Source organism: Theropithecus gelada, chromosome 14 (assembly GCF_003255815.1).
Source record: "Theropithecus gelada isolate Dixy chromosome 14, Tgel_1.0, whole genome shotgun sequence".
Classification (NCBI taxonomy): Eukaryota; Metazoa; Chordata; class Mammalia; order Primates; family Cercopithecidae; genus Theropithecus; species Theropithecus gelada.
Window position 1 is genome coordinate 65,653,088 of NC_037682.1, and position 27,135 is coordinate 65,680,222.

At 42.3% G+C, this 27,135-nt stretch overlaps 1 protein-coding gene across 4 annotated transcripts in view; it reads right to left on the minus strand.

Moving 5' to 3' along the window:
* The window catches only part of RAB6A (RAB6A, member RAS oncogene family), a 98,519-nt gene that overhangs the window by 63,548 nt on the left and 7,836 nt on the right, over positions 1–27,135 (minus strand). For all 4 annotated transcript variants that reach the window (XM_025355305.1, XM_025355306.1, XM_025355308.1 and 1 more), the window contains exon 2: positions 2,875–2,933. In XM_025355305.1, the coding sequence (XP_025211090.1) occupies positions 2,875–2,933 (59 nt within the window). The remainder of the gene's footprint in view (positions 1–2,874; positions 2,934–27,135) is intronic.

Genomic DNA, 27,135 nt, shown 5'->3' on the forward strand with positions numbered 1-27,135 from the left:
TAGAAAGCATTCAGCTTTTCATCATTAAGTATATCAGATGTGGCATTTTTATGGATGCTCATTACCATTTAGAAGTTTCCTTCTATTCCTAGTTTGTTGTCGTACGTTTTTATCATGAAAGGCTGCTGGATTTTGTCAAATGCTTTTTATGTGTACATTGAAATGATCACGTGATTTTGTCCTTTATTTTATTCAAATAATGCATTATGTTGATTGCTTTTTGTATATTCCACTTGTTAAATGACACACAAGTCGGGTGTGGTGGCTCAGACCTGTAATCCCAGCACTTTGGGAAGCCAAGGTGAAAGGGTTGCTTGGGCCCAGGAGTTCAATACCAGCCTGGGCAACATAGCAAGAGTCTTTGTTTAAATAGTAGTAATAATAATAATAATAATAGAAATAAAAATAATAGTGTATAATCTTTTTTAACATGTTGCTGGATTCAGTTTGATAGTATTTTGTTGACAATTTTTGTGTCTATATTCATAAGGGATATTGGTCTGTAGTTTAATTTTGATATCTCTGGGTTGAGTATTAGAGTAACACTGACCTCACAGAATGAGTTGGGTAGTGTTCTCCTCTATTTTTCATAAGAGTTTTACAAAGTATTGGTGTTGTCTAAATGTTTCACAGAATTGACCAACGAAACTATCTGATGCTGGGATTTTCTATGTGGGCAGTTTTTTTAATTACTAATTCTCTCTACTTATTATAGATATATTCAGATCTTCTATTTCTTCTTGAGATAGTTTTAGTAGATGGTGTCTTTCTTGGAATTGGTCCATTTTATCTGTCATCTAATTAGTTAGCATATAATTCTTCACAGCATTCCATCATTACCCTTTTAATTTCTTTGTTTTTTTTTTTTTTGAGATGGAGTCTCACTCTGTCACCAGGCTGGAGTGCGGTGGTGCAATCTCAGCTCATTGCAACCTCCGCCTCCTGGGTTCAAGAGATTCTCCTGTTCTCCTGGCTCAGCCACCCAAGTACCTGGGATTACAGGCGCCCACCATTATGCCTGGCTAATTTTTGTATTTTTAGTAGAGATGCAGTTTTGCCACGTTTGCCAAGCTGGTCTTGAACTCCTCACCTCAGGTGATCCACCCACCTCAGCCTCCCAAAGTGCTGGGATTACAGGCATGAGCCACTGCACCCAGCCAACCCTTTTTATTTCTGTATGGTTGGTAGTAATGCTCCCTCTTTTCTGATTTTAGAACTTGAGTCTTCTTTTTTTTCTTGATCAGTCTAGCTAGTCATTTTTTTTTTTTATCTTTTCAAAGAACTGCTTTTGGTTTCATTGATTTCCTCCATTGTTTTTCTGTTCTCTCTTTCATATATTTCTGCTTTAACCTCTATTAGCTTCTGTATTAAGCATGTCTTTTTACTTTCTATAGTTTTGATGTTTTGACATCAGGGTCCTTGCTGACACTGGAGGGACTGCCCCCGCCAGGATTAGCTTTTTCCTTAGAGATAGTAAACTCACCTGTGAGTACTCCTTTCATAAGCAAACCAACAAGTCCAAAGACAATAACCCAGCACCTCCTCTATAACACTGAGGGCCAATACTACACTGCCCTAATCACCTGGGCCAGGTACTAGACAACTAAGAACAGCCCCTAAACCCCAGAACCCCTGAAATTATCTGAACTAGCTACTCCTAAACCTGCTTACCCTCTCTTGTGTGCCTCTTCCCTTGAAAACCACAATCAACACTTTTGTCCACATTTCCCAAGTCACCTGCCTTTTAACTGACTCAATGCTTCCTCACGTGGCCCCCTCTGGCATGGCATGCCCTCTCCTCTTGGGATCTGTGAGCGTAACAAACTATCTTTTCAATGGCAATCATCTTCTGATCTATTGGCCTCACCATACAGGAATAATGATAAAACCTAAATTTTGGCCGGGCGCCATGGCTCACGCCTGTAATCCCAGCACTTTGGGAGGCCGAGGCGGGCAGATCACGAGGTCAGAAGATCGAGACCATCCTGGCTAACACAGTGAAGCCTCGTCTCTACTAAATATACAAAAAAAAAAAAAAAATTAGCTGGACGAGGTGGCAGGCACCTGTAGTCCCAGCTACTTGGGAGGCTGAGGCAGGAGAATGGCATGAACCTGGGAGGCGGAGCTTGCAGTGAGCCGAGATTGTGCCACTGTACTCCAGCCTGGGCAACAGAGCAAGACTCCATCTCAAAAAAAAAAAAGAAAGAAAAAAAGAAAAAAAAAACTCTCAATTTTAAAATAGTCTCTTCCTTCTGTTTGCTTTGGGTTTAGTATTCTTCAAGGAGTATTCTTCAAGGTTTAGTATTCTTAAAGGAGAATGTTAGGCTATTTATTTAATATCTCTTTTCTGTATAGTACTGCTTTAGTTTTATACCATCAGTTTTGGTATGCTGTGTTTTCTTTTTTATTGATCTCAAAGCATTTTCTAATTTCTTTTGTGATTTCATCTTTGACGTTAATTATTTAGGAGTGTATTGTTTAATTTCCACAAATTTGTGAATTTCCCAAATTTCCTTCTGTTAATGATTTCTAATTTCATTATTTATTCTTAATTTCAAGTGTAGATAAAAATGTCACAGAATCTTAGGCTTGGACAAAGTCTATAGAGAATATCCACCATTACTTCTAATGCCATCCTAGATGATATTAGAGATCTATTTCAACACTTTGGAAGAGATGAAATCAAACGATAAAGTATGATTTATCCTAGGACTGGACAAAATCATTTATACATGTATTTATACAGCATTTTACAGATTACAAAAAGTACTTTTACATCCACAACAGCATGTAAATAAATAATTTTTTAAAAATATCTTGAATATTACTTGCAACACAAAATAGACAACAAATAAATAGGCAAAAACAAAATACCTGATAGGTGTTGTCAAAACTGTCATACATGAATCTGGTGATCAAAGATGTCTTTCCAACTGAAATGAAATGAAAAGATTTGCTCAGTGAACACATTACATTGGGTTCTCAGCAAATTTTTCTACAGAGAACTGCAATTAAAGTCAATGGGAAATATCTGCAATGGTTCTACTAAAAATAATTAAAACCCATTTAGCCCCAAGATTGCCAAAATGACTTTCTCCAAACACAGACAACCAATTCCCAATTTAAAAGCACAGGTAAACAGTATATAGTTAAAAGTTGAAAACACTGTTATTATATACTGACATTCTTAATTCACAAAAGGCCAAGTAAGTGTTTACTTGGCCCTAACAAAAAGAATGGAGGCTTAGGTCCACTTCATCTAGCAAATCAAAGTATAATCCCTGGGAGTAGAAAGGCAAAAGATAGAGAGTCTTAGAAAGGGTATGAGGGCTACAAGAACTACACTGTTTAAGAGTGAGAAAAAGTGGCCAGGCGTGCTCGTTGACGCCTGTAATCCCAGCACCTTGGGAGACCAAGGTGGGTGGATCAGGAGGTCAAGAGATCAAGCCCATCCTGGCCAACATGGTGAAACTCTGTCTCTACTAAAAATACAAAACTTAGCTGGGCAGGGTGGTGCACGCCTATAGTCCCAGTTACTGAGGAGCCTGAGGCAGGAGAAAAACTTGAACCTGGGAGATGGAGGTTGCAGTGAGCTGAGATTATGCCACTGTACTACAGCCTGGCAAGAGAGAGACTCCATCTCAAAAAAAAAAAAAGTGAGAAAAACTGACAAGAGAAGCTGCTTTAAAATTCATTTCAAACCAGATAGATCTCTCTACTTCTCTGGCAGAGAATTCCCAAAGACCCATAACTTTACTTTGTATTGTGAGATATATATATTTATTTATTTTATTTATTTATTTTTTTTCAGACGGAGTCTCGCTCTGTTGCCAGGCTGGAGTACAGTGGCATGATCTCGGCTCAATGCAACCTCTGCCTCCCGGGTTCACTGATTCTCCTGCCTCAGCCTCCCAAGTAGCTGGGACTACAGGTACATGCCACCACATCCAGCTAATTTTTTTTATTTTTAGTAGAGATGGGGTTTCACCATGGCCAGGATGGTCTTGATCTCTTGACCTTGTGATTCGCTCACCTTGGCCTCCCACAGTGCTGGGATTATAGGCGTGCACCACTGTGCCTGTCCTGTATTGATATTTTTAGGTTAATCCACATGAAAGTGTCACAAGGTCAAAAGTAGTGGAATGCTGGCAATTTCTTCACCAATAAGCACATTCTCCAAGGGCAAAAACCACACCTGATTGTTTTTCTATTTTGCCAGTGGCTTGGCACAGACTCAAAATACAAAATGAATGCAAAAAAATGTATTGATTAGAAAGGAACTGGGTAAATCGACATCTCTAATACTCCCCAAAATGTACTTTTTGGGAGGATAAGAACCATACCTAGTCATTCATATTTTATTGTGAATTAAGTAACTTTTGATTTCAAACCAATTTTTAGAGACCAGATCTGGCCTCTACCTCTCCCTCTTATATACCATATGAAAACCTGAGGGAAAAATTAGGCCAAACAACAAAGAGGCCCACAAAATCACCTACTCCAAAATATCTTATTTAGAAGATCCTAAAATAGCAGGTTGAAGAGAAGAGCTATAACTAGCTTCTGTAGACGCTAGGCAAAAGCAAACTCATATTTGGGAAGAAACCACTTTTTTTTTTTCCCCTTTGAGACAGAGTCTCACTCTGTTGTTACCCAGGCTGAAGTGCAGTAGTGCAATCATGGCTCACTGCAGTCTCTGTCTCCCAGGCTCAAACATTCCTGCCACCTCAACCTTGCAAGCAGCTGGAACCACAGACGTGCGCCACCATGCCCAGCTAATTTTTTGTATTTTGGTGGAGACGGGGTTTCACCATGTTGCCCAGGTTGATCTCCAACTGCTGAGCTCCAGCGATCCACCTGCCTTGACCTTCCAAAGTGCGGGGATTATGAGCATGAGCTAACACNAGCGATCCACCTGCCTTGACCTTCCAAAGTGCGGGGATTATGAGCATGAGCTAACACACCCAGCCTGGAATATTCTTTACCCTAGGCTCCTGGGGTTCTAGGTGGCCAAGAACATTGTCCAATACCAAAAGAACTTTAAAATGAATTCAAAAACAAAGCATCGGTGGAACCACTCCAGAAAAAGAGTTCTTGTCCAGACTTTCTTGTTGTACAACAAAAGACTGGCAACTGGTGTTTATCTTTTCCCTTCAAGGCTTGGAGGGGGTTAGCAGCTTTATAGATAAGGGCAGTCGAGATCATAAACTTAACCGCATTTGCACAAAAGAGTAAAATAGCCTATCCCTTCTTGCCTTAAATGCTGGTGCTTGTTTGTCTTCCTTACCAATACATGTCTTTTGTGGCATTTTCCCCCCAGAACAGGGTATACTTGTCTGTACTGAAGACCTGTTCAGGCCAGGCGTGGTGGCTCACGCCTGTAATCTCAGCACTTAGGAAGGCTGAGAAAGGTGGATCACTTGAGGTCAGGAGTTCGAGACCAGCCTGACCAACATGGTGAAACCCCATTTCCACTAAAAATACAAAAATCAGGCCAGGCGCAGTGGCTCACGCCTGTAATTCTAGCACTTTGGGAGGCCGAGGCAGGTGAATCACGAAGTCAGGAGAGGAGATTGACACCATCCTGGCTAACACGGTGAAACCCCGTCTCTACTAAAAATACAGAAAATTAGCAGGGTGTGGTAGAGGGCACCTGTAGTCCCAGCTACTTGGGAGGCTGAGGCAGGAGAATGGCATGAACCCAGGAGGCGGAGGTTGCACTGAGCCGAGATCATGCCACTGTACTACAGCCTGGGCAACAGAGCAAGACTCTGTCTCAAAATCAATCAATCAATCAATTAGCCGGGTGTGGGGGCGGGCGCCTTGTAATCCCAGCTACTCAGGAGGCTGAGGCACCAGAATCGCTTGAATCTGGGAGGCAGAGATTGCAGTGAGCCAAGAATGCACCACTGCACTCCAGTCCAGGCGACACAATGAGACACTGTCTCAAAGCAAACAAACAAACAAAACTGTTCAGGCAGCTATCCTTTCTTCTCAATGATTCTCTTTTTTTTTCCCCAAGACAATGTCTTGCTCGGTCACCCAGGCTGGAGTGCAGTGGCGCAATCTCAGCTCACTGCAACCTCCACCTTGCAGGTTCAAGCAATTCTCCTGTCTCAGCTTCCAGAGTATCTGGGATTATAGGTGTGTGCTACCACGCCTGGCTAATTTTTGTATTTTTAGTAGAGACAGGGTTTCACCATGTTGGTCAGGCTGGTCTCAAACTCCTGACCTCGTGATCCGCCTGCCTCGGCCTCCCAAAGTGCTGGGAGGCAGCACTTGAACCCAGGAGGCAAAGGCTGCAGTGAGCTGAGATCACACCACTACACTCCAGCCTGGGCAACAGAGTGAGACTCCCTCTCAAAAAAAAAAAAGTAAAATAAAATAAAAAATAGGGCCAGGCGCAGTGGCTCACGTCTGCAATCCCAACACTTTGGGAGGCCCAGGTGGGCAGATCATGAGGTCAAGAGATCAAGACCATTCTGGCCAACATGGTGATACCCCGTCTCTACTAAAAATACAGAAACATTAGCTGGGCGTGGTGGTGCGTGCCTGTAGTCCCAGTTACTTGCGAGGCTGAGGCAGAAGAATCACTTGAACCCAGGAGGCGGAGGTCGCAGTGAGCCGAGATCGTGCCACTGCACTCCAGTCTGGTGACACAGAAAGACTCTGTCTCAAAAAAATTTTTTTTAATTAAAAAAATAAAGTGGCCGGGCGCGGTGGCTCAAGCCTGTAGTCCCAGCACTTTGGGAGGCCGAGGCGGGTGGATCACGAGGTCAGGAGATCGAGACCATCCTGGCTAACGTGGTGAAACCCCGTCTCTACTAAAAATACAAAAAACTAGCTGGGCGTGGTGGCGGGCGCCTGTAGTCCCAGCTACTCGGAGGCTGAGGCAGGAGAATGGCGTGAACCTGGGAGGCGGAGCTTGCAGTGAGCCGAGATCGCGCCACTGCACTCCAGCCTGGGTGACACAGCGTGAGACTCCGTCTCAAAAAAAAAAAAAATAGTAAGATAAATAAAGTAAAATAAAAGCTGTATTTTTAAATGCAAGACATCTTGTATTTTTAAAAGAGTACAAGATTTTTGCCTGCCGGCATAGCTATACGGATGGCTACACAAATTTCCCCTTTTTTTAAACAATGGTCCTTATGCTAGATTCATTCACTTTGTCATGGCAGGTAACTGTAGATGCAGACCTTGAGCAATGGTATATATAAAGCAATTCAACAAGTTTTTCTTGTAATGTCATGACTTTTCTCTGCCTTGTGGGAGCACTTCCAGCATCACTAGCGGCACTTCATACGGGTCCCACTGTGTTATTCAAGGTTTGTAGTACACTGCACTAAACATGATGAGAAAAATGAAAGAACTGTGAGAGATCAATCATTCTGATCACTTTTTACTGCAATATGATGTTTACTGGAGAGAAAACTGCTCACTTGGAGATGATTAGAGTTACAGGCATTTTAAACTAATACTCACAACACTTAAGCTCACCACAACACCAACAGGAGGTAGCCACAAAATAATTACGGTACGTACTACAGCTAGTTTTATGCAGTTATAATTTAATACTGAATCTTTATGTTTATCTATATTTCACTCCACTGCAAATGGTACCATGTATGGTCTGTAAGCATAGTGTATACATAAGTTTTAATAAATTTTAATTTTTGCTGGATGCTGTGGCTCATGCTTATAATCCCAACACTTTGGGAGGCTGAGGCAGGAGGATCACATAAGGTCAGGAGTTCAAAACCAGCCTGGCCAACATGTTGAAACCCCATCTCTACCAAAAATATAAAAATAGCCAGGCATGGTGGCAGGCGCCTGTAATCCCAGCTACTAGGGAGGTTGAGGCAGGAGAATCGCTTGAACCCAGGTTGTGGTAAGCCGAGATCATGCCATTTGACTCCAGCCTGGGTGATAAGGGCAAAACTCCGTCTCAAAAAAATAATAGTAAATTTTATTTTATTTTATTTTTTTTGAGATGGAGTCTTGCTCTGTTGCCCAGGTTGGAATGCAATGGTGCACTCTCAGCTCAACGCAGTCTCCACCTCCTGAGTTTAAGCAATTCTCTTGCCTCAGCCTCCTGAGTAGCTGGGATCAGAGGCCTATGCCACCACGCCCGGCTGATTTTTGTATTTTTAGTAGAGATGGGGTTTCACCATGTTGGCCAGGCTGGTCTCAAACTCCTGACCACAAGTGATCTACCTGCCTCGGCTTCCCAAAGTGCTGGGATTACAGGCATGAGCCACTGAGCCCCGTCAAATTTTAATTTTTTATAATAGATTTGTCTACATATTTTATAGTAGTAAATGATAAAATCGACCTGTATTTAAATATATTTTATGCATTTACAAAATACCTTTTTCTTAATCTTTTTCAATATTTTTAGGCTACACAGTTCACAAATTTTTCGAAATGTCACAAATCTCCAAAAAAAAGTCCAATGTATTTATTGAAAAAAATCCATATATAAGTGGACTCTTGCAGTTCAAACCAGTGCTATAGACAAGGAGCAGTGGTTCATGCTTGTAATCCCAGCACTTCAGGCATTTGAGGCAAGAGGATCCCTTGAGCTCAGGAATTTGAGGATGCAGTGAGCCAGGATCATGCCACTGCACTCCAGCCTGGGCAAAAGAGTGAGACCCTATCTCCAAAAAAAAAAAAAAAAAAAAGGGCGGGGGTTGACTCCTATTGTTCAAGGGTCAAGTGTATATACTTTAATCCTAATCCTTAAGCTTTCCAAAATAAGTAAGGTAGAGACCTTTCTTTTTGTTTTTTGTTTCTTTGTTTGTTTTTGAGACAAGTCTCGCTGTCACCCAGGGTGGAGTGCAGTGGTGGCACAAATCTCAGCTCACTGCAAGCTTCACCTCCCGGGTTCACTCCATTCTCCTACCTCAGCCTCCCAAGTAGCTGGGACTATAGATGCCCACCACCATGCCTAGCTAATTTTTTTGAATTTTTAGTGGAGACGGGGTTTCACTGTTTTAGCCAGGATGGTCTCAATCTTCTGACCTCGTGATCGGCCTGCCTCGGCCTCCCAAAGTGCTGGTATTACAGGCGTGAGCCACTGCGCCCGGCCTAAAGATCTAATTCTTTTCTGACAACTTCTGCTTAAGAAAAAGCTTTGATTTTGCTAGCAAGAAAAAGGTACCACTGAAATGGAATTATGCTATACAGTTAATCTGATCAAATGAATTTTTTTAACTGATAGGTAGAAAAGAAGATGATTTCAGAGAAATCTTAAATTGACCCTACTTCCTTATTGCCCCAATCCTTTTCAAAACACTCTTCACTGAGGAAAGCCACACCTAGAATTAAAGATCACATCCTTGTTCTGGGAGTTTGCCTCTGAAACTGTAGTAAAATCTATGGCCTAAGTAAGTTTATTTTATGAGCCAGGCATGGTGGCTCATGCCTGTAATCCCAGCACTTTGAGAGGCCGAGGTGGACAGACCACTTTAGCTCACAAGAACAAGACCAGCCTGGGCAGCATGGTGAAACTCTGCCTCTACAAAATATACAGAAATTAGCCAGGCATGGTGGTGTGCACCCTGTAGTCCCTGCTACCTGGGAGGCTGAGGTAGGAGGATGGCTTGAGCCCAGGAGGTAAAGGTTGTAGTGAGCCTAAATCGTGCCATTGTACTCCAGCCTGGGTGATAGAGCCAGACCTTGTCTCAAAAAAAAAAAAAAAGAAAAAGAAAAAACAAGCTTATTTTATGGAAATACTTAAGATGAACTTAGGAAGGTGCCGGTAAAATGTTCTTATAAAAATAAAAATCTTTTAGGCCTTGAACAGTGGCTCATACTTGTAAGCCAAGCACTTTGGGAGGCTAAGTAGGAGAGCTGCTTAAGCGTAGGAGTTAGGGACCAGCTGGAGCAACATAGTAAGACTCCGTCTCTATAAAAAATTGTAAAAGTTATCTGGGCATGCTGGTGTGCACCTGTAGTCCCAGCTACTCAGGAGGTTGAAGTGAGAGGACCGCATAAGCCCCTAAGGTCCAGCCTGCAGTGAGCTGAGATCACAAAATTGCACTCCAGCCTAAGTAACACAGAGAGACCAAATCTCTTTAAAAATAAGTAGGCCAGGCCGGGCGCGGCGGCTCACGCCTGTAATCACAGCACTTTGGGAAGTCGAGGCAGGTGGATCACGAGGTCAGGAGATCAAGACCATTCTGGCTGACACAGTGAAACCCTGTCTCTACTAAAAATAAAAAAAAAATAGCTGGCTGTGGTGGCGGGTGCCCGTAATCCCAGCTACTAGGGAGGCTGAGGCAGAAGAATGGTGTGAACCCGCGAGGTGGAGCTTGCAGTGAGCCGAGATCGTGCCACCGCAGTCCAGCCTGGGTGACAGAGTGAGACTGTCTCAAAAAAATAATAATAATAATTTTAAAAATAAATAAATAAATAGGCCAGGTGCGGTGGCTCACGCCTGTAATCCCAGCACTTTGGGAGGCCGAGGTGGGTGGATCACCTGACGTCAGGAGTTCGAGACCAGCCTGGCCAACATGGTGAAAACCTGTCTCTACCAGAATTACAAAAATTAACCAGGCATGGTGGCAAGTGCCTATAATCCAGCTACTCAGGAGGCTGAGGCAGGAGAACTGCTTGAACCCAGGGGCCAGAGCTTACAGTGAGCCGAGATCACACCACTGCACTCCAGCCTGGGCTACAGAATGAGACTCCATCTCAAAAAACAAGTAAATAAATAAAATAAATAAGGCCGGGGATAGTGGCTCACACCTGTAATCCCAACAGTTTGGAAGGCTGAGATGGGAAGATCACCTAAGGTCAGGAGTTCGAGACCAGCCTGGCCAACATGGCAAAACCCCATCTCTACTAAAAATACAAAAATTAGCCGGCGTGGTGATGCGCGCCTGTAATCCCAGCTACTCAGGAGGCTGAGGCAGGAGAATCCCTTGAACCCGGAAGATGGAGGTTACAGTGAGCTGAGATCATGCCACTGCGCTATAGCCTGGGAGACAGGGTAAGACACTATCTCAAAAAAATAAAATAAATAATAAATAAATAAAGATAATGGACAAATTGTGGCATAGTCATAAAATGAAATATTACAATGGCAAAATATCCTAATATATAAAACCACATGAACAAATTTCAGACACTACATGAGTGAAAGAGGCCAGATACAAAAGAATATATACTCTATAATTCTATTTATATGAAGTTCAAAACTGGCAGAATTAATGCTGATACAAGTCAGAAAAGTTGTAAAGGGTTTCTAACTGAGAAAGGGAGCCAAGGAATCTTCTAAGTGCTGGTATTAATAGCTACAAGGGTGAATAAAAAGGTAAAATTTCCAACAAGCCATATACTTAAAATTTGTCTACTTTATGCCCTTTACTGGATATTATACATATTAAAATAAAATCTTTTTCTCAAAGAGTAAAACACTTTATTACATATGTATCATTCCCAATAAAAAGTGTATATATGTATGTGGCTATCAAGCACCCCTGATACGCTGTGACAAGAAGGGCATTTCACCTCGTGAAGTGAGAAAAACTCCAGTTTAATAGCGGAGAAAAATTTACCCATTTTATCAAGTTTTTTTTGTTGTTTGTTTTTGAGACAGAGTCTCACTCTGTCACCCAGGCTGGAGTGCAGTGACACGATCTCGGCTCACTGCAACCTCTGCCTCCCAGGTTCAAGCGATTGTCCCGCCTCAGCCTCCTGAATAGCTGAGATTACAGGCGCCCGCCACCACGTCCAGCTAGTTTTTGTATTTCTAGTAGAGACGGAGTTTCACCATGTTGGCCAGGCTGGTCTTGAACTCCTGACCGCAGGTGATACACCTGCCTCAGCCCCTCAAAGAGCTGGGATTACAGGCTTGAGCCACCGCACCTGGTCAGTTTATCCAGTTTCATAGTGAGAAAAAAAACTGACAAACCCAAATTGGAGATAAATCTACAGCAGTAGTTACCAACCTTTTTGGCACCAGGGACCAGTTTCGTGGAAGACAATTTTTCTATGGGTGTGGGGGAGGAGGAACGGTGGATGGTTTCAGGATGAAACTGTTCTACCTCAGATCATCAGGCATTAGATTCTCGTAAGGAGCATGCAACCTAGATCCCTCACATGCACAGTTCAAGATAGGGTTCTCTCTCCTATGAGAATACCACACCAGCACTGATCTGACAGGAGGTGGAGCTCAGGCCCACTGCTCACCTTCTGCAGTGAGGCCTGGTTCCTAACAGGAGAAAGCCAGAATCTAGGAGAAAAAAAACTAAAGGAGAATGTCTCTCAGTAAAAGTAGGTAGGAGCAAGACAACTATAAGTTGAGTATCTCTTATCCAAAATGCTCAGAACCATAAATATTTCAGATTTTGGAAAATGTGCATTACACTTGGGCATCCTTAATCCAAAATCCTGAAATGAGAAATGCTCCAAAGGGCATTTCCTTTGAAAGTCATGTCTAAATATAAAATTTTGATGCATGTATTTGTAAATCATCTCTTAAAAACTACATTTGCATTCACTATGCTGTCTCAATGCAATCTTCAGAAACAAAATAGAAATTCTAGCATAATTTCAACATTTATAATAACATTCCTGAAATCACACCATCTGCACCATGCTAATTACACACTCTTGTAATTCTGTGAAGGCCAGACATGACAATGATCTCAGTGGGATTCACATTCCATTTGACTGTATTAACAACCACCGGCAAACAACTTGGGTATAAATCCTGAATCAAATGATAGGGCTAAATCTTCGAAACGTCTGTAGCCCAGGGCAAATATAATAGAAAAATAATCCTACTCACTTACATTTCATTTTAATGAGAACATATTAAATGCCAGGGACTGAAAAATGGCTGGGGATATAAAAACAATCAGAACATAGTACTTGCTAAGGTTAAGTCAGAGAGACAAAAAATTACTGCAGTGTGATTAAAAAGTACAAGAGTATGTTGTGAACAGGGCAGTCTTCTGTTATGAGGTGAGAAGGTAAAGAAAAACTTTCCAGAGAAAAATGACTTTAAACCTGAGGTCTGAAGGAGAGACTTTAGCTAGAAGAAAAAGAATGTATCTCAGGCCTTTAACAAGTACTGTGAGTATTAGACAGTTAACTTAGGAAGCTTTATTTATTTTTCCAATCTTATTTGGAAAGAAATAAATTTAAATATGTAACTCTACTTATATGAGGTTACCTAAATTCTTCAAGAATAAATCAGACAAGTAAATCTGTAATGAGCCGTATGCAGGANCAAAAAAAAAAAAAAAAAAAAAAAAGAAAGAAATTCACGAGTGAAAGTAATTTTAGATGAAGGTGTTTCCTAATTGAAAACAAGGCAGTTGGCCAGGTACAGAGGCTCATGCCTGTAATCCCAGCACTTTGGGCGGCCAAGGTGGGTGGATCACCTGAGGTCAGAAGCTTGAGACCAGCCTGGCCAGCATGGTGAAATTCTGTCTGTACTAAAAATGCAAAAATTAGCCAGGTATTGTGGCTCATGCCTGTAAGCCCAGCTACTCGGGAGGCTGAGGCAGGAGAATTACTTGAGCCTGGGAAGCAAAGGTTGCAGTGAGCCAAGATTACGCCACTGCATTCTAGCCTGGCAACACAGTGAGACTTCGTCTCGAGAAAGAAAAAAAAAAAACAAAAACAAAACTAGCTGGGTGTGGTGGTACATGCCGTTGTCCCAGACACTTGAGAGGTTAAGGTGGGAGGACTGCTTGAGTCCAGGATGTCAAAGCTACAATGAACCATGATCATGCCACTGCAGTCCAGCCTGGGTGACACAGCGAGACACTGTCTCAAAAAAAAAAAGAAAGAAAGAAAGAAAGAAAACAAGTGCTGGGACACAAAGTAAGTCTCAACAATTTTCAAATGTTTGAAATCATACAGAACGTGTTCTCTGCCCTCAGCAAAACTGAACAAGAAATTTATAACTAAAAGATATCCAGAAAATGTTGAAATGTTTGAAAATAACGTAATGTACTTCTAACCCAGAGGTTCAAGAAGAACTCAAAATGGAAATTTAGGCTTGGTGTGTCGGCTCATGTATGTAATCCCACCACTTTGGGAGGCTGAGAAGGATCGAGTGAATATAGGAGTTCAAGATCAGCCAGGGCAAATAAGCAAGACCCTATCTCTACAAAAAAACTTAAAAATTACTAGAGTGTGGTGGCATGCACCTGTAGTCCCCTACCTGGCAGGCCGAAGCAGAAGGACTGCTTGAACCTAGGAGTTTGAGACTGCAGTAAGCTATGATCACGCCACCACACTCTAGCCCGGGTGACAGAGCAAGACCCTGTTTCTAAAAATCATCATCATCTGAGCTAAATGATAATGAAATCATTATAACATATGGCATGCACTACCCATAAGAACCAAAGTGCAGAAACAAGCCAAATGACCATCAACTAATAAACAAAATGTGGCATATAGATACAACGGGATGAAGTATTGATAATATGCTTCAAAATGAATGAATCTTGAAAACACTACACTAACTGAAAGAGGCCAGTCACTAAAAACCACATATTATTGCCAGGTGCAGTTGCTCACGCCTGTAATCCCAGCACTTGGGGAGGCCAAGGCAGGCGGATCATGAGGTCAGGAGTTCAAGACCAGCCTGGCCAACATGGTGAAACCCTGTCTCTACTAATAAAAAAATAGAAAAATTAGTTGGGCGTGGTGGCAGGCACCTGTAACCCCAGCTACTCTCTAACAAAAAATACAAAAATTAGCTGGGCGTGGTGGTGGCCCCCTGTAATTCCAGCTACTCAGGAGGCTGAGGCAGAGAACAGCTTGAACCCGGGAGATGGAGGTTGCAGTGAGCTGAGATCACACCATGCACTCCAGCCTGGGCAGCAGAGGGAGACTGCATCTCAAAAAAAGATCACATATTATTAATATATACTAAAAGCCACTAAACTGTATACTTGATACAAGTAAATTGATATGTAAACTTTAGCTCAATAAAGTTGCTATAAAAATTTATGTGGGTGATGGTTGTACTAAATGTGAATGTTATTTTTTATTTATGTTTTACTTATTTATTTACTTTTAATAGAGACAAGGTCTCACTATGTTGCCCAGGCTGGTTTTGAACTCCTAAGCTCAAGCAATCCTCCCACCATGGCCTCCCAAAGTACTAAAATTACAGTCATGGGCCACCATGACTAGCCAGTACTACAGTGTGAACGTTCTTAATGCCACTGAACTACACACTTAAAAATGGCTAAAATAGCCAGAGACAGTGGCTCCTGCCTGCAAACCCAGATACTTGGGAAGCTGAAACTGTAGGAGGCTTGAGGCAAGGAGTCCAAGGCTAGCCGGACAACACAGCAAAACTCCATCTGCAAAAACATTTAAAAAGAAATTTAGCCAAGCATGGTGGAGTAGACCTGTAGCCCCAGCTACTTGGGAGGGTGAGGCAGGAAGAGTCAAGCCCAAGAATTTGCAGCTACTGCAAATTACGATAGTGCCACTGCACTCCAGCCTAGGCAACAGGGTAAGATCCTGTCTCAAAGTAAAAAATAAAATAAATATCCAATATTGAGGCCAGGTGCGGTGGCACTTTGGTAAGCCGAGGCAGACAGATCACTTGAGCTCAGGAGTTTGAGGCCCGCCTGGGCAACATGGCAAAACCCTGTCTCTATTAAAAATACAAAAATTAGCTGGCGTAGTGGCACACACCTGTAGTCCCAGTTACTTGAGAGGCTAAGCTGGAGGATTGCTTGAGCCTGGGAGTCAGAGGCTGCAGTGAGCCAAGAATGAACCACTGCACTCCAGCTTGGGCAACAGAGTGAGACTCTTGTCTCAAAAAATATATATATATACACACACACACACACACACATATATATATGTACGTGTATATATATCTATATATATGTGTGTATATATATCTATATACATGTATATACATGTGTATATATATAATATTGGAGCTGGGTACAGTGGCTCATGTCTGTAATCCCAGCACTTTGGGAGGCCAAGGTGGGCAGATCACTTGAGGTCAGGAGTTCAAGATCAGCCTGGCCATCATGGTGAAATACTGTCTTTACTAAAAATACAAAAATTAGCCAGCTGTGGTGGTGCATGCCTGTAATTCCAGTACTCAGGAGGCTTAGGCATGAGAATCACTTGAACCTGGGAGGTGGAGGCTGCAGGGAGCGAAGATCACAGTACGGCACTCTGGCCTGGGAGACAGAGCGAGACTTTGCAAAAAATATATATATATATATAAATTTATATATATATAAATTATATATATTTTATATATATATATATAAAATAAAATATTGGAACACCAAAGATAACTAAAAAGTAAACTAAAAAAAGGCTGATTAAAAAAATATTTTTTAAGAGATGGGGTCTCACTATATTTCCCAGGTTGGTCCCGAACTCCTAGGCTCAAGTGATCTTCCCACCTCAGCCTCCCAAATGCTGGGATGAGAGTCGTGAGCCACCAATGCACTCAGCCTGATTTTTTACTTTTATTTATTTTTTTGAATCAGGGTCTTGTTCTGTCTCTGGCTGGAGTGTAGTAACACCAATCATGTCTCACTGCAGCATCAAGTTCCTGGGCTCAAGAAATCCTGCCACCTCTAAGGTTGATTATTAAAAGTTATCTAATTATTGGGGCCTCAAGAAAACCGAGGTGTATTAATTTAGAAGATAATTTTTATAAGTGGTAAAGTAAGTCTTCACATAATATATTCTTGAAGGATACCTAGGATTCACAGAATCTAAGACTGGTATTTGCATAAAAAAGAGAAGTCTCAGGCTGGCGCAGTGGCTCATGCCTGTAATTCCAGCACTTTGGGAGGCCAAGGTGGGCGGATCACGAAGTCAGGAGATGGGGACCACCACCCTGGATAACATGGTGAAACCCTGTCTCTACTAAAAAGACAAAAAATTAGCCGGGCTTAGTGACATGCGCCTGTAGTCCCAGCTACTTGGGAGGCTGTGGTAGGAGAATCGCTTGAACCTGGGAGGCAGATTGTTGCAGTGAGCAGAGACCGTGCCACTGCAAACCAGCCTGGGCACCAGAGCAAGACTCTGTCTCAAAAAAAAAAAAAAGAGAAGCCTCAATTAGTCTACAATCTATAACTATGATCAATTCTGACCTGCTTCATAATTCTTGGTAAATAACATTGGCCAGATGGTATTGAACTAGACCAAGTAGATATTTATATTTTTGAATTTGTCCCACAAAAAAAACTATAAAAAATTAGTCCGCTATGATAATGGTAGCTTAAATCATATGCTATGATTGTAGCAACAAAAGCCAAGCAAAAAACACTACCTGTAGTCATTGTTCCATCCTGGTAACAAAGACAGTTGAGAAAAGTACCTAGGGATCACAACAGAAAAGCTCAACGGCAAGCAAAACTCACTGCAATATCATATCCAAGGGCGTCTCACCTAGGTGATGCAATTCTAGAAGAAAACAGAATCAATTAAACCAAACTAATGCTACTTCAATGTCACTTACCTAGTCAATAACACTAAAGTTTAAAAATCTAGTAGCTTTTCTCTAAGAGACCTAAAATGAATCAAGATTTTTTGTTTCTCCTGAATTAAAAAAAAAAAAACTAGCTGGCCAGGAGTGGCAGCTCACGCCTGTAATCCCAGTACTTTGGGAGGCCAAGGCAGAAGGATCACCTGAGGTCAGGAGTTTGAGACTAACCTGGCCAACATGGTGAAACCCCGTCTCTACTAAAAATACAAAATTGGCCAGGCATGATGGCACGCGCCTGTAATCCAGCTACTCGGGGGACCGAGGCAGGAGAATCGCTTGAACCTGGGAGGTGGAGGTTGCAGTGAGCCAAGATCACGCCACTGCACTCCAGCCTGGGCAACAGAGTGAGACTGTCTTAAAAAAAAAAAAAAAAAAAAAAAAAAAACCCTAAACTACACCTATACAATCATATTTAAAACTTCAGAGAATGAATTTGGTTGTATAGAAAATTTATTAAAACAAGTAATTTCGGGCCGGGCGCGGTGGCTCAAGCCTGTAATCCCAGCACTTTGGGAGGCCGAGACGGGCGGATCACAAGGTCAGGAGATCGAGACCATCCTGGCTAACACGGCGAAACCCCGTCTCTACTAAAAACACAAAAAATTAGCCGGGCGAGGTGGCAGCGCCTGTGGTCTCAGCTACTCGGGAGGCTGAGGCAGGAGAATAGCGGGAACCCGGGAGGCGGAGCTTGCAGTGAGCTGAGATCTGGCCACTGCACTCCAGCCTGGGCGACAGAGCGAGACTCCGTCTCAAAAAAAAAAAAAAAAAAAACAAGTAATTTCAATTTCACATCTATAGCTCAAAAGTTGTTTTTAATAAAAGTGATTTCTCCACAATAATATTTATCAGATCTACAGTATAAATTTCCAGCATGATGAAATAGAGACATCCAAAGTAAAAACAAAAAATATTTACCTTACAAAACGAAATATACTTTTTAAAAATTTTTTTTGAGATGGAGTCTCGCTCTTGTTGCCCAAGCTGGAGTGCAATGACACGATCTTGGCTCACTGCAACCTTCGACTCCCGGGTTCAAGCAATTCTCCCGCCTCAGCCTCCCAAGTACCTGGGATTACAGATGCACACCACCACGCCTGGCTAATTTTTTCTATTTTTAGTAGAGACGGGGTTTCACCACGTTGGCAAGGCTGGTCTTGAACTCCTGACCTAAGGTGATCCACCTACCTCGGCCTCCCAAAGTGCTGGGATTACACGCATGAGCCACTGTTCCTGGCCCAAAATATACTATTACCATATGATCCAGTGACCATGCTCCTTGGTATGTACCCAAAAAAGCTGAAAACTTGTGTCCACACAAAAATCTGCACAAGAAAAAAAAAAAAAGGATGCACATGGATGTTTACAACTGCTTTTTATTTGTAACTGGCAAAACCTGAAAGCAATCAAAATGTCCTTCAGTAGGCGAATGGATAAACAAACTGTGGTATAGCCACACAATTGAATATGATTTAGCACAAAAAAGAAATACAGTATCAAATCATAAAAAGACATGCCAGAACCTAATGTGAACTATTAAATGAAAATATCCTATCTGAAAAGGAATGCATACATGATCCAGCTACATAATACTCTGGAAAAGACAAAACCGAGGAGACAGTAAAAGTAAAACATCAGGGGTTGCTAGAGGTTGGGAGTGGGGAGAAGTAGGCAGAGAACAGGATGTTTAGAGAAGTGAAAATAGTCCATATAATACTATAATGGTAGATACATGTCATTATTTGTCCAAACCCACAGAATACACAATACCAAGAATAAATTCTAATGTAAACAATGAATTTTGGGTGATTAATGATGTGTCAATGTCAGTTCATTAACTAATGTATCATTCTAGCAGGGGATGTTGATTACGGGGGAGATTAATGCATGTGTGGAAGCAGGAGATACACAGGAAATATCAGTAAGTTCCTCTCCATTTTGCTGTGAACCTAAAACTGATCTAGAAAATGAAATGTTAAAAATTTTCATTTTGTTTTTTTTATTTCTTTTAGACAAGAAGGGAATATGATTTAAAAAGAAAAACAAAATTAAAGCAGAAAAAAATAAAATAGGCTGGGCATGGTGGCTCACGCCTGTAATTTCAGCACGTTGGGAGGCCGAGGCAGGAGGATTACTTGAGGTCAGAGGTTCGAGACCAGCCTGGTCAATACAGTGGAACCCTGTCTCTACTAAAAATACAAAAATTAGCTGGGCATGGTGGCAGGTGCCTGTAATCCCAGCCACTTGGGAGGCTGAGGCAGGAGAACTGCTTGAACCCAGGAGGGAGAGGCTGCAGTAAGCCGAGATTGTGCCACTGCACTCTAGCCTTGGCAACCGAGTGAGACTCTGTCTCAAAAATAAATAAATAAATAATAACAAAACAAAACAGAAACAGGGTCTGGCTATGGCTGCCCAGCCTTGTCTCAAACTTCTGGATTCAAGTGATCATCTCACCTATGCTTCCCAAAGTGCTGGGATTACAGGTGTGAGCCACCACACCTAGACAAAAAAACCTGTTTACATAAAAGTTGCAGACAAGAAAGATACATAATGGTAAAGACAGACTACTGATTACTCTTATCAAAGAAAAACAGGCCGGGCATGGTGGCTCATGCCTATAATCCCAGCACATTGGGAGGCCAAGGAAGGTGGATCACCTGAGGTCAGGAGTTCGAGACCAGCCTGACCAACATGAAGAAACCCTGTGTGTACTAAAAATACAAAATTAGCCGGACGTGGTAGCACATGCCTATAATTCCAGCTACTTGGGAGGCTGATGCAGAAGAATCACTTGAACCCGGGAGGTGGAGGTTGCAGTGAACTGAGATCGCACCATTGACTCCAGCCTGGGCAACAGGAGTGAAAATCCGTTTCAAAAAAAAAAAGAAAGAAAGAAAAGAAAAAAAAAGTAAACAAGTATATTAATGTTCGAACGGCTATTTCTCACTTCATTCCCAAACTATTAAATGCTAGGAAATAAGGAGGGTGGGGGATAAGTATGCAAAAACAAATACAAGTAAAGCCCTGACCTGAAAGGAGCTTACAATCCACCGAAGAAAACAAGCACGCACACATACAAGAGAGTGAACAAGATAAGAAAGCACTGTAAGGCAGTGACTCACGCCTGTAATTCCTTTGGGAGGCCAAGGCAGGCAGATCACTCAGGAGTTCGAGACCAGCCTGGGCAGCATGGTGAAATCCCGTCTCTACTAAAAATCCAAAAAAAAATTTAGTCCGGTGTGGTGGTGGGCACGTGTAATCCCAGCTACTTCAGAGGCTGAGGCAGGAGAACAGCTTGAATGCGAGAGGCAGAGGTTGCAATGAGCTAAGATCGCGCCACTGTACTCCAGACTGAGCGACAGAGCAAGACTCTGTCTTAAAAAAAAAAAAAAAAAGGCCAGGCGCGGTGGCTCAGGTCTGTAATCCCAGCACTTTGGGAGGCCGAGGTGGGTGGATCACGAGGTCAGGAGATCGGGACCATCTGGCTAACATGGTGAAACCCCGTCTCTGCTAAAAATACAAAAGAAAAATTAGTCGGGCGTGGTAGCGGGCGCCTGTAATCCCAGCTACTCCGGAGGCTGAGGCAGGAGAATGGCGTGAAGCCGGGAGGCAAAGCTTGCAGTAAGCCGGTATTGCGCCACTGCACTCCAGCGGGGGGACAGAGCGAGACTCCGTTTCAAAAAAAAAAAAGAAATTTTTTTTTGTCTTATACAAAAGTTATAAAAATAGTACAGAGAATTTCAGTATACCTTTTACCTGGCTTCCTCTAAGATAAAATCTTTTTTTTTTTTTTTTTTTTCCGAGATGGAGTCTTGCTCTATTGCCCAGGCTGGAGTGCAGTGGTGTGATCTTGGCTCACTGCAATCTCCACCTCCTGGCTTCAAGCAATTCTCCTGCCTCGGCCTCCCAAATAGCTGGTACTCCAGGTGCCCAACCATGCTCGGTTAATTTTTGCATTTTTAGTAGAGACTGGGTTTCACCATGTTGGCCAGGCTGGTCTCAAACTCCGGACCTCGTGATTGGTCCACCTTGGCCTCCCTAAGTGCTGGGAATTACAGCCGTGAGACACCACGCCCGGCCAGCCTCTAAGATAAAATCTTACATAACCACGGCACAATTATCAAAACTAAGAAATTAACGGTGATATCATGTTATTAACTAAACTACGTAACTGACTTAGAATTTCACCCATTTTTCTATTAATGCCCTTTTTCTGTTCCAAGATGTCATCCAGGATCCCACATTGCATTTAGTTGTCATGTCTCCTTGGTCTCCTCTGATTTGTGAGATTTTCACCATTTTCCCTTGTTTTTGTGACATGGACACTTTCGAATAACACTGGTCAGTTGTTTCACGTAATGTTCCTCAATTTGGATTTGTCTGATGTTTTCTCAAGATTAGACAGAGGTCATGCATTCTTGGCAAAACTACCACAGAATTAATGTGCCTTTCTCAGTGCATTATAACAGAGGATACATAATGGCTCATTATCTTATTCCTAAAGATGTCAACCTTAATCACGTGGTTACTGGTGGTGTCTACAGTGTTTCTTCACCCTAAAGTTAATGTTTTTCCCTTTGTAAATAACAACTACATTGGGGAAGACACTTTGAGACGATGCATTGTGTTCTCAAACTTTTGCCCACCAATTTTAAAATTCATCAAAGGGATCTTACCTGCAGCAATTACTAATGTGGTATTCTAATGGTGATTTTTAAATTTACCTCATTCTGTCTGTATTTGTTAACTGGAATTCTTTTAAAGGAAGAGCTGTCACTTCTTCATATTATTATGAACTCATGGATATTTTAATTCTCTAATAGAGAGATCCTGAAATATTAAGCTCAAAAATATGTAAAGGAACAAACAGTATCCCAAAAATAAAGGCCTCTATGAGCAATTATATACAAAAATGTCAAGAATATTTCACTAAGGAGGTCTTCCTCTTTGAGCAGCCATAGCAAAATAGTTACAATATGATGTGTGGAGTTTGCTTTAAAATAACCCACTTTTAGGCCGGGTGCGGTGGCTCAAGCCTGTAATCCCAGCACTTTGGGAGGCTGAGACAGGCGGATCATGAGGTCAGGAGATCAAGACCATCCTGGCTAACACGGTGAAACCCCATCTCTACTAAAAAATACCAAAAAATTAGCCGGGCGAGGTGGCGGGCGCCTGTAGTCCCAGCTACTCGGGAGGCTGAGGCAGGAGAATGGCGTGAACCCGGGAGGCAGAGCTTGCAGTGAGCTGAGATCGCGCCACTGCACTCCAGCCTGGGCGACAGAGGGAGACTCCATCTAAAAAACAAAAACAAAAAAAAAAACAAAAAAAAAAACCCACTTTTCCCAAGAGTTCAAGGTTACAGCAAGCTATGACTGCACCACTGCAATCCAGCCTAGGTGACAGAGTGAGACCCTGTCTCTAAAAGATAAATAAATATATAAAATAACCCACTTTGATACAGAGGTTGGGAATGCTATATAGATGAAAAAAAAACTAAGATATGAGTTAATAATTTTTAAAGCTGTGTAACAGCTAACAGGGGCTCCTGATGCGAGTCTCTGTAATTTTTTTTTTTTTTTTTTTTTTTGAGACGGAGTCTCGCTCTGTCACCCAGGCTGGAGTGCAGTGGCGCGATCTCAGCTCACTGCAAGCTCCGCCTCCCGTGTTCCCGCCATTCTCCTGGCTCAGCCTCCCGAGTAGCTGGGACTACAGGCGCCTACAACCGCGCCCGGCTAATTTTTTGTATTTTTAGTAGAGACGGGGTTTCACCGTGGTCTCGATCTCCTGACCTTGTGATCCGCCCGCCTCGGCCTCCCAAAGTGCTGGGATTACAGGCGTGAGCCACCGCGCCCGGCTATATTTTTTTATACATTCAAATTTTTCTGTAATGAAGAGTCAAAAAATATTTTAAGGACCCCAAAACATAGTATTTAGTTAAATCACAAGTTCACTTTTCAAATATGCCATTTATAACTATTGTCTATTTCTGAATCCTCCTTCTTCCCCCCAAAATTCTACCAAAACTAACTTTAAAAAATTATGGATTAGGTCGGGCACTGTGGCTCATGCCTGTAATTCCAGCACTTTGGAAGGCCAAGGTGGGCAGATCAGATTGAGGTGAGGAGTTCCAGACCAGCCTCGCCAATATGATGACACCCCATCTCTACTAAAAATAAAAAAATTAACCAGGCATGGTGGCACACGCCTGTAATCCCAGCTACTCGGGAGGCTGAGGCACGAGAAATCTCTTGAACCCAGGAGGCAGAGCTTGCAGTGAGCCGAAATCATGACACTGCACTCCAACCTGGACAACAGAACAAGACTCTATCTCAAAAAAAGAAAAAAAGAAATGCGGTATACATCTACCATGGAATACTACTCAGCCATAAAAAGGAATGAAGTAATGGCATTCACAGCAACCTGGATGGAGTTGGAGACCACTATTCTAAGTGAAGTAACTCAGGAATGGAAAACCAAACATCATATGTTCTCACTTATGTAAGACGGAGCTAAGCTATGAGAACACAAAGGCAAAACAATGATATAATGGACTTTGGGGACTCAGGGGGAAGTGGGGGAGGGATAAAATACTATATACACACTGGGTACAGTGTACACTGCTCGGGTGATGGGTGCACAAAAATCTCATAAATCACTACTAAAGAACTCTTCCATGCAACCAAACACCTACCACCTGTTCCCCCGAAACTACTGAAAAATAAAAGGCAGAGACATGTTCTGTACAGTACACAACTTAATGACAATTGAAGAAACCAAACTAGGCTGGGCTCAGTGGCTCATGACTGCAATCTCAGCCTTTTGGGAGGCTGAGGCCAGAGGATCACTCGAGGCCAGGAGTTTGAGACCATCCTGGTCAACAAAGCAAGATCTGTCTCTATGAAAAAACTTAAAAATTAACCAGGTGTGGTGGTGTGTGCCTATAGTCCTAGCTACTCGGGAGGCTAAGCCAGGAAGACTGCTTAAGCCCAGGAGCTTGTGGATGCAGTGAGCTACGATCACACCACTACACTCCAGCCTGGGCAACAGAGCAAGACCCTGACTGTAAGGAAAAAACAAACTGGCAGGGTGTGGTGGCATATGCCTGTAGTCCCACCTACTCGGGAGGCTGAGGCAGGAGAATCACTTGAGCTCAGGAGTTAAAGGCCTTGAGGATGTTATGCTAAATGAAATAAGGCAGTCACAAAAGGACAAATATTTTATGATTTTTAAAATTAATAAGTACTAAATAAACCTCTTTGTTATCCTGTCCATTGTGAGATTGACTAAACCTTGCCAGAACATCCCAGCAGACTTCACTTTTGTGATGAAATCCAAACTCTCTTCTCTAAGTTAAAGGCTTTCATAGTCTGGCTTCTACCTTTGTATCACTTATTTCTAACACTCGTCTTTACCAGGCCAAGATTTCCTTCCTTTTTAAGGCTAATACTCCATTGTATGCATGTGTCACATTTTGTTTATTCATTCATCTGTGGATGGATACTTGTTTGCCTCTACCTTTTGGCTACTACGAATAATGCTACTATGAATATGGGGGTAAAATAAATTGGTTTTAATTTTATAAAACGTACTTTTTTTTTTTTTTTTGAGACAGGGTCTTGCTCTGTCTCTCAGGCTAGAGTGAGGTGACACAATCAAGACTCACAGCAGCCTCAATCTTCCTATGCTCAAGCCAGCCTCCCAAGTAACTGGGACTATAGGTACCTCACCTGGCTAATTTTTAAAAAATTTTTGTAAAGATAGGGTCTCACTATGTTGCCCAGGCTGGTCTCGAACTTCTGGCCTCAAGCAATCCTCCCCCCTCAGTATCCCAAAGTGGTGGGATTACAGGTGTGAGTCCATGCCCCCCAGCCAAAATGTACTTTTGAAAAAGAAGAGAGCCAGGCTCAGTGGCCTGAGTCTATAGTTCCAGCTACTCAGGGGGCTGAGGCAGCAGGATCACTTGAGCCCAGGAGTTCCAGGCTGTAGTGTGCTATCATCATGCCTGTGAACGGACTGCACTCCAGCCTGGGCAACACGGAGAGACCCTGTCTCAAAAAACAAACAAACAAACCCTAAACAAGTATTAAGCAAGTATTAAGTGTTGGTTCTCAGAAAATCTAAATCATCCAAGTTAGAAGGTAGAAAGCAAATGGAAAAGTAGTAATTGACCTAACAGACTCAATAATGATCAATTTTAAACCGACAATGGGGAAAGCTGAGAAAGCTGATTTGGACCACAGAACCCCCATTGATTTAGGAATTGTCTGGGCCAAGTACATCTATAAATAAAGGTGAAGATGGAACTAAAAACAGAAAGAAGGGATGAAAGTCTATTTAACAAGTAGATTAACACTCTCTTATATTCCCTCTTCAGTTCAACACAGCTGGGTCCCTCCTCCATTTCATCAGAAAATTAGAAGATAATGCTGCTGAGAAAGAAAAACAGGGTTTCTGTACTAGGGATTACAAGGTACAGCTGAAGGATAGAGTATAAACAATATTAAAAGCAAGGAAACTAAATGCATTTACTGTATGTTATGACTTCAAACCCTCTCTCCATTCACTTCCAAGAACACTGACAACCAAGTTTCTCTCCAGCAGTGCACTGAGTAATTCTTCTTCGGGGAATCTGACCAGCAAAAAGACTTATCTGACCAGCAAAAAGACTTAAAGACCCAACATTAGAGACTCCCAAAAAGGAACTCAGCAAGATCACTCTGCAGTAAAGGCCCACAAGAGCTTAAAAAAAAAAAAAATTACTGCTCAACTCTTAAATAAAAGCAAATAGCCAAGAAACGCTAGTTTTTTGAGGACCACGTCAAACGGGAAATAGAGAAACTAAAACAAGCAGAGATGAAAAACAATTTACAAAAACTAAATATGCAGGAAGAAAAGTCATATAGCTTATTAATATCTTTAAAATGACAAGAAAAGGTAAAAATGGGGAATTAAAAAGATGTTACAGAAGGCTGGGTGTGGTGACTCCTATAATCCCAGCACTTTGGGAGGCCAAGGTGGGCAGATCACTGAAGGTCAGGAGTTCACAACCAGTCTGTCCAACAAAGTGAAATCACGTCTCTACTAAAAATACAAAAATTAGCCAGGCATGGTGGCGGATGCCTGTAATCTCAGCTACTCAGGAGACCGAGGTATGAGAATCGTTTGAACCCGAGAGGTGGAGGTTGCAATAAGCCAAGATTGCGCCACGGCACTCCAGTCTGGGTGACAGGGCGAGATTCTGTCTCAAAAAAACAAAAAACAGATGCTACAGAAAAGGAACATTCAGAAAACGAACAAAAACGCTCTTTGAAATTAAAATGATAAGGGCTGGCACAGTGGCTCATGCCTGTAATCCTAGCACTCTGGGAGGCCAAGGCCAGGCAGATCATGTGAGCTCAGGAATTCAAGACAAGCCTGGGCAACATGGTGAAACACCATCTCTACCAAAAATACAAAAAACAGCCAGGCTTGGTGGCGCATGCTTGTGGTCCCAGCTACTCCGGAGGCTGACATGGGAGGGATCACTTGAGCCTGGAAGGCAGAGGTTGCAGTGTGCTGAGATTGCACCACTGCACTCAAGCCTGGGTGACAGAGTAAGACTCCACCTCAAAAAAAAAAAAAAAAAAAAAAAA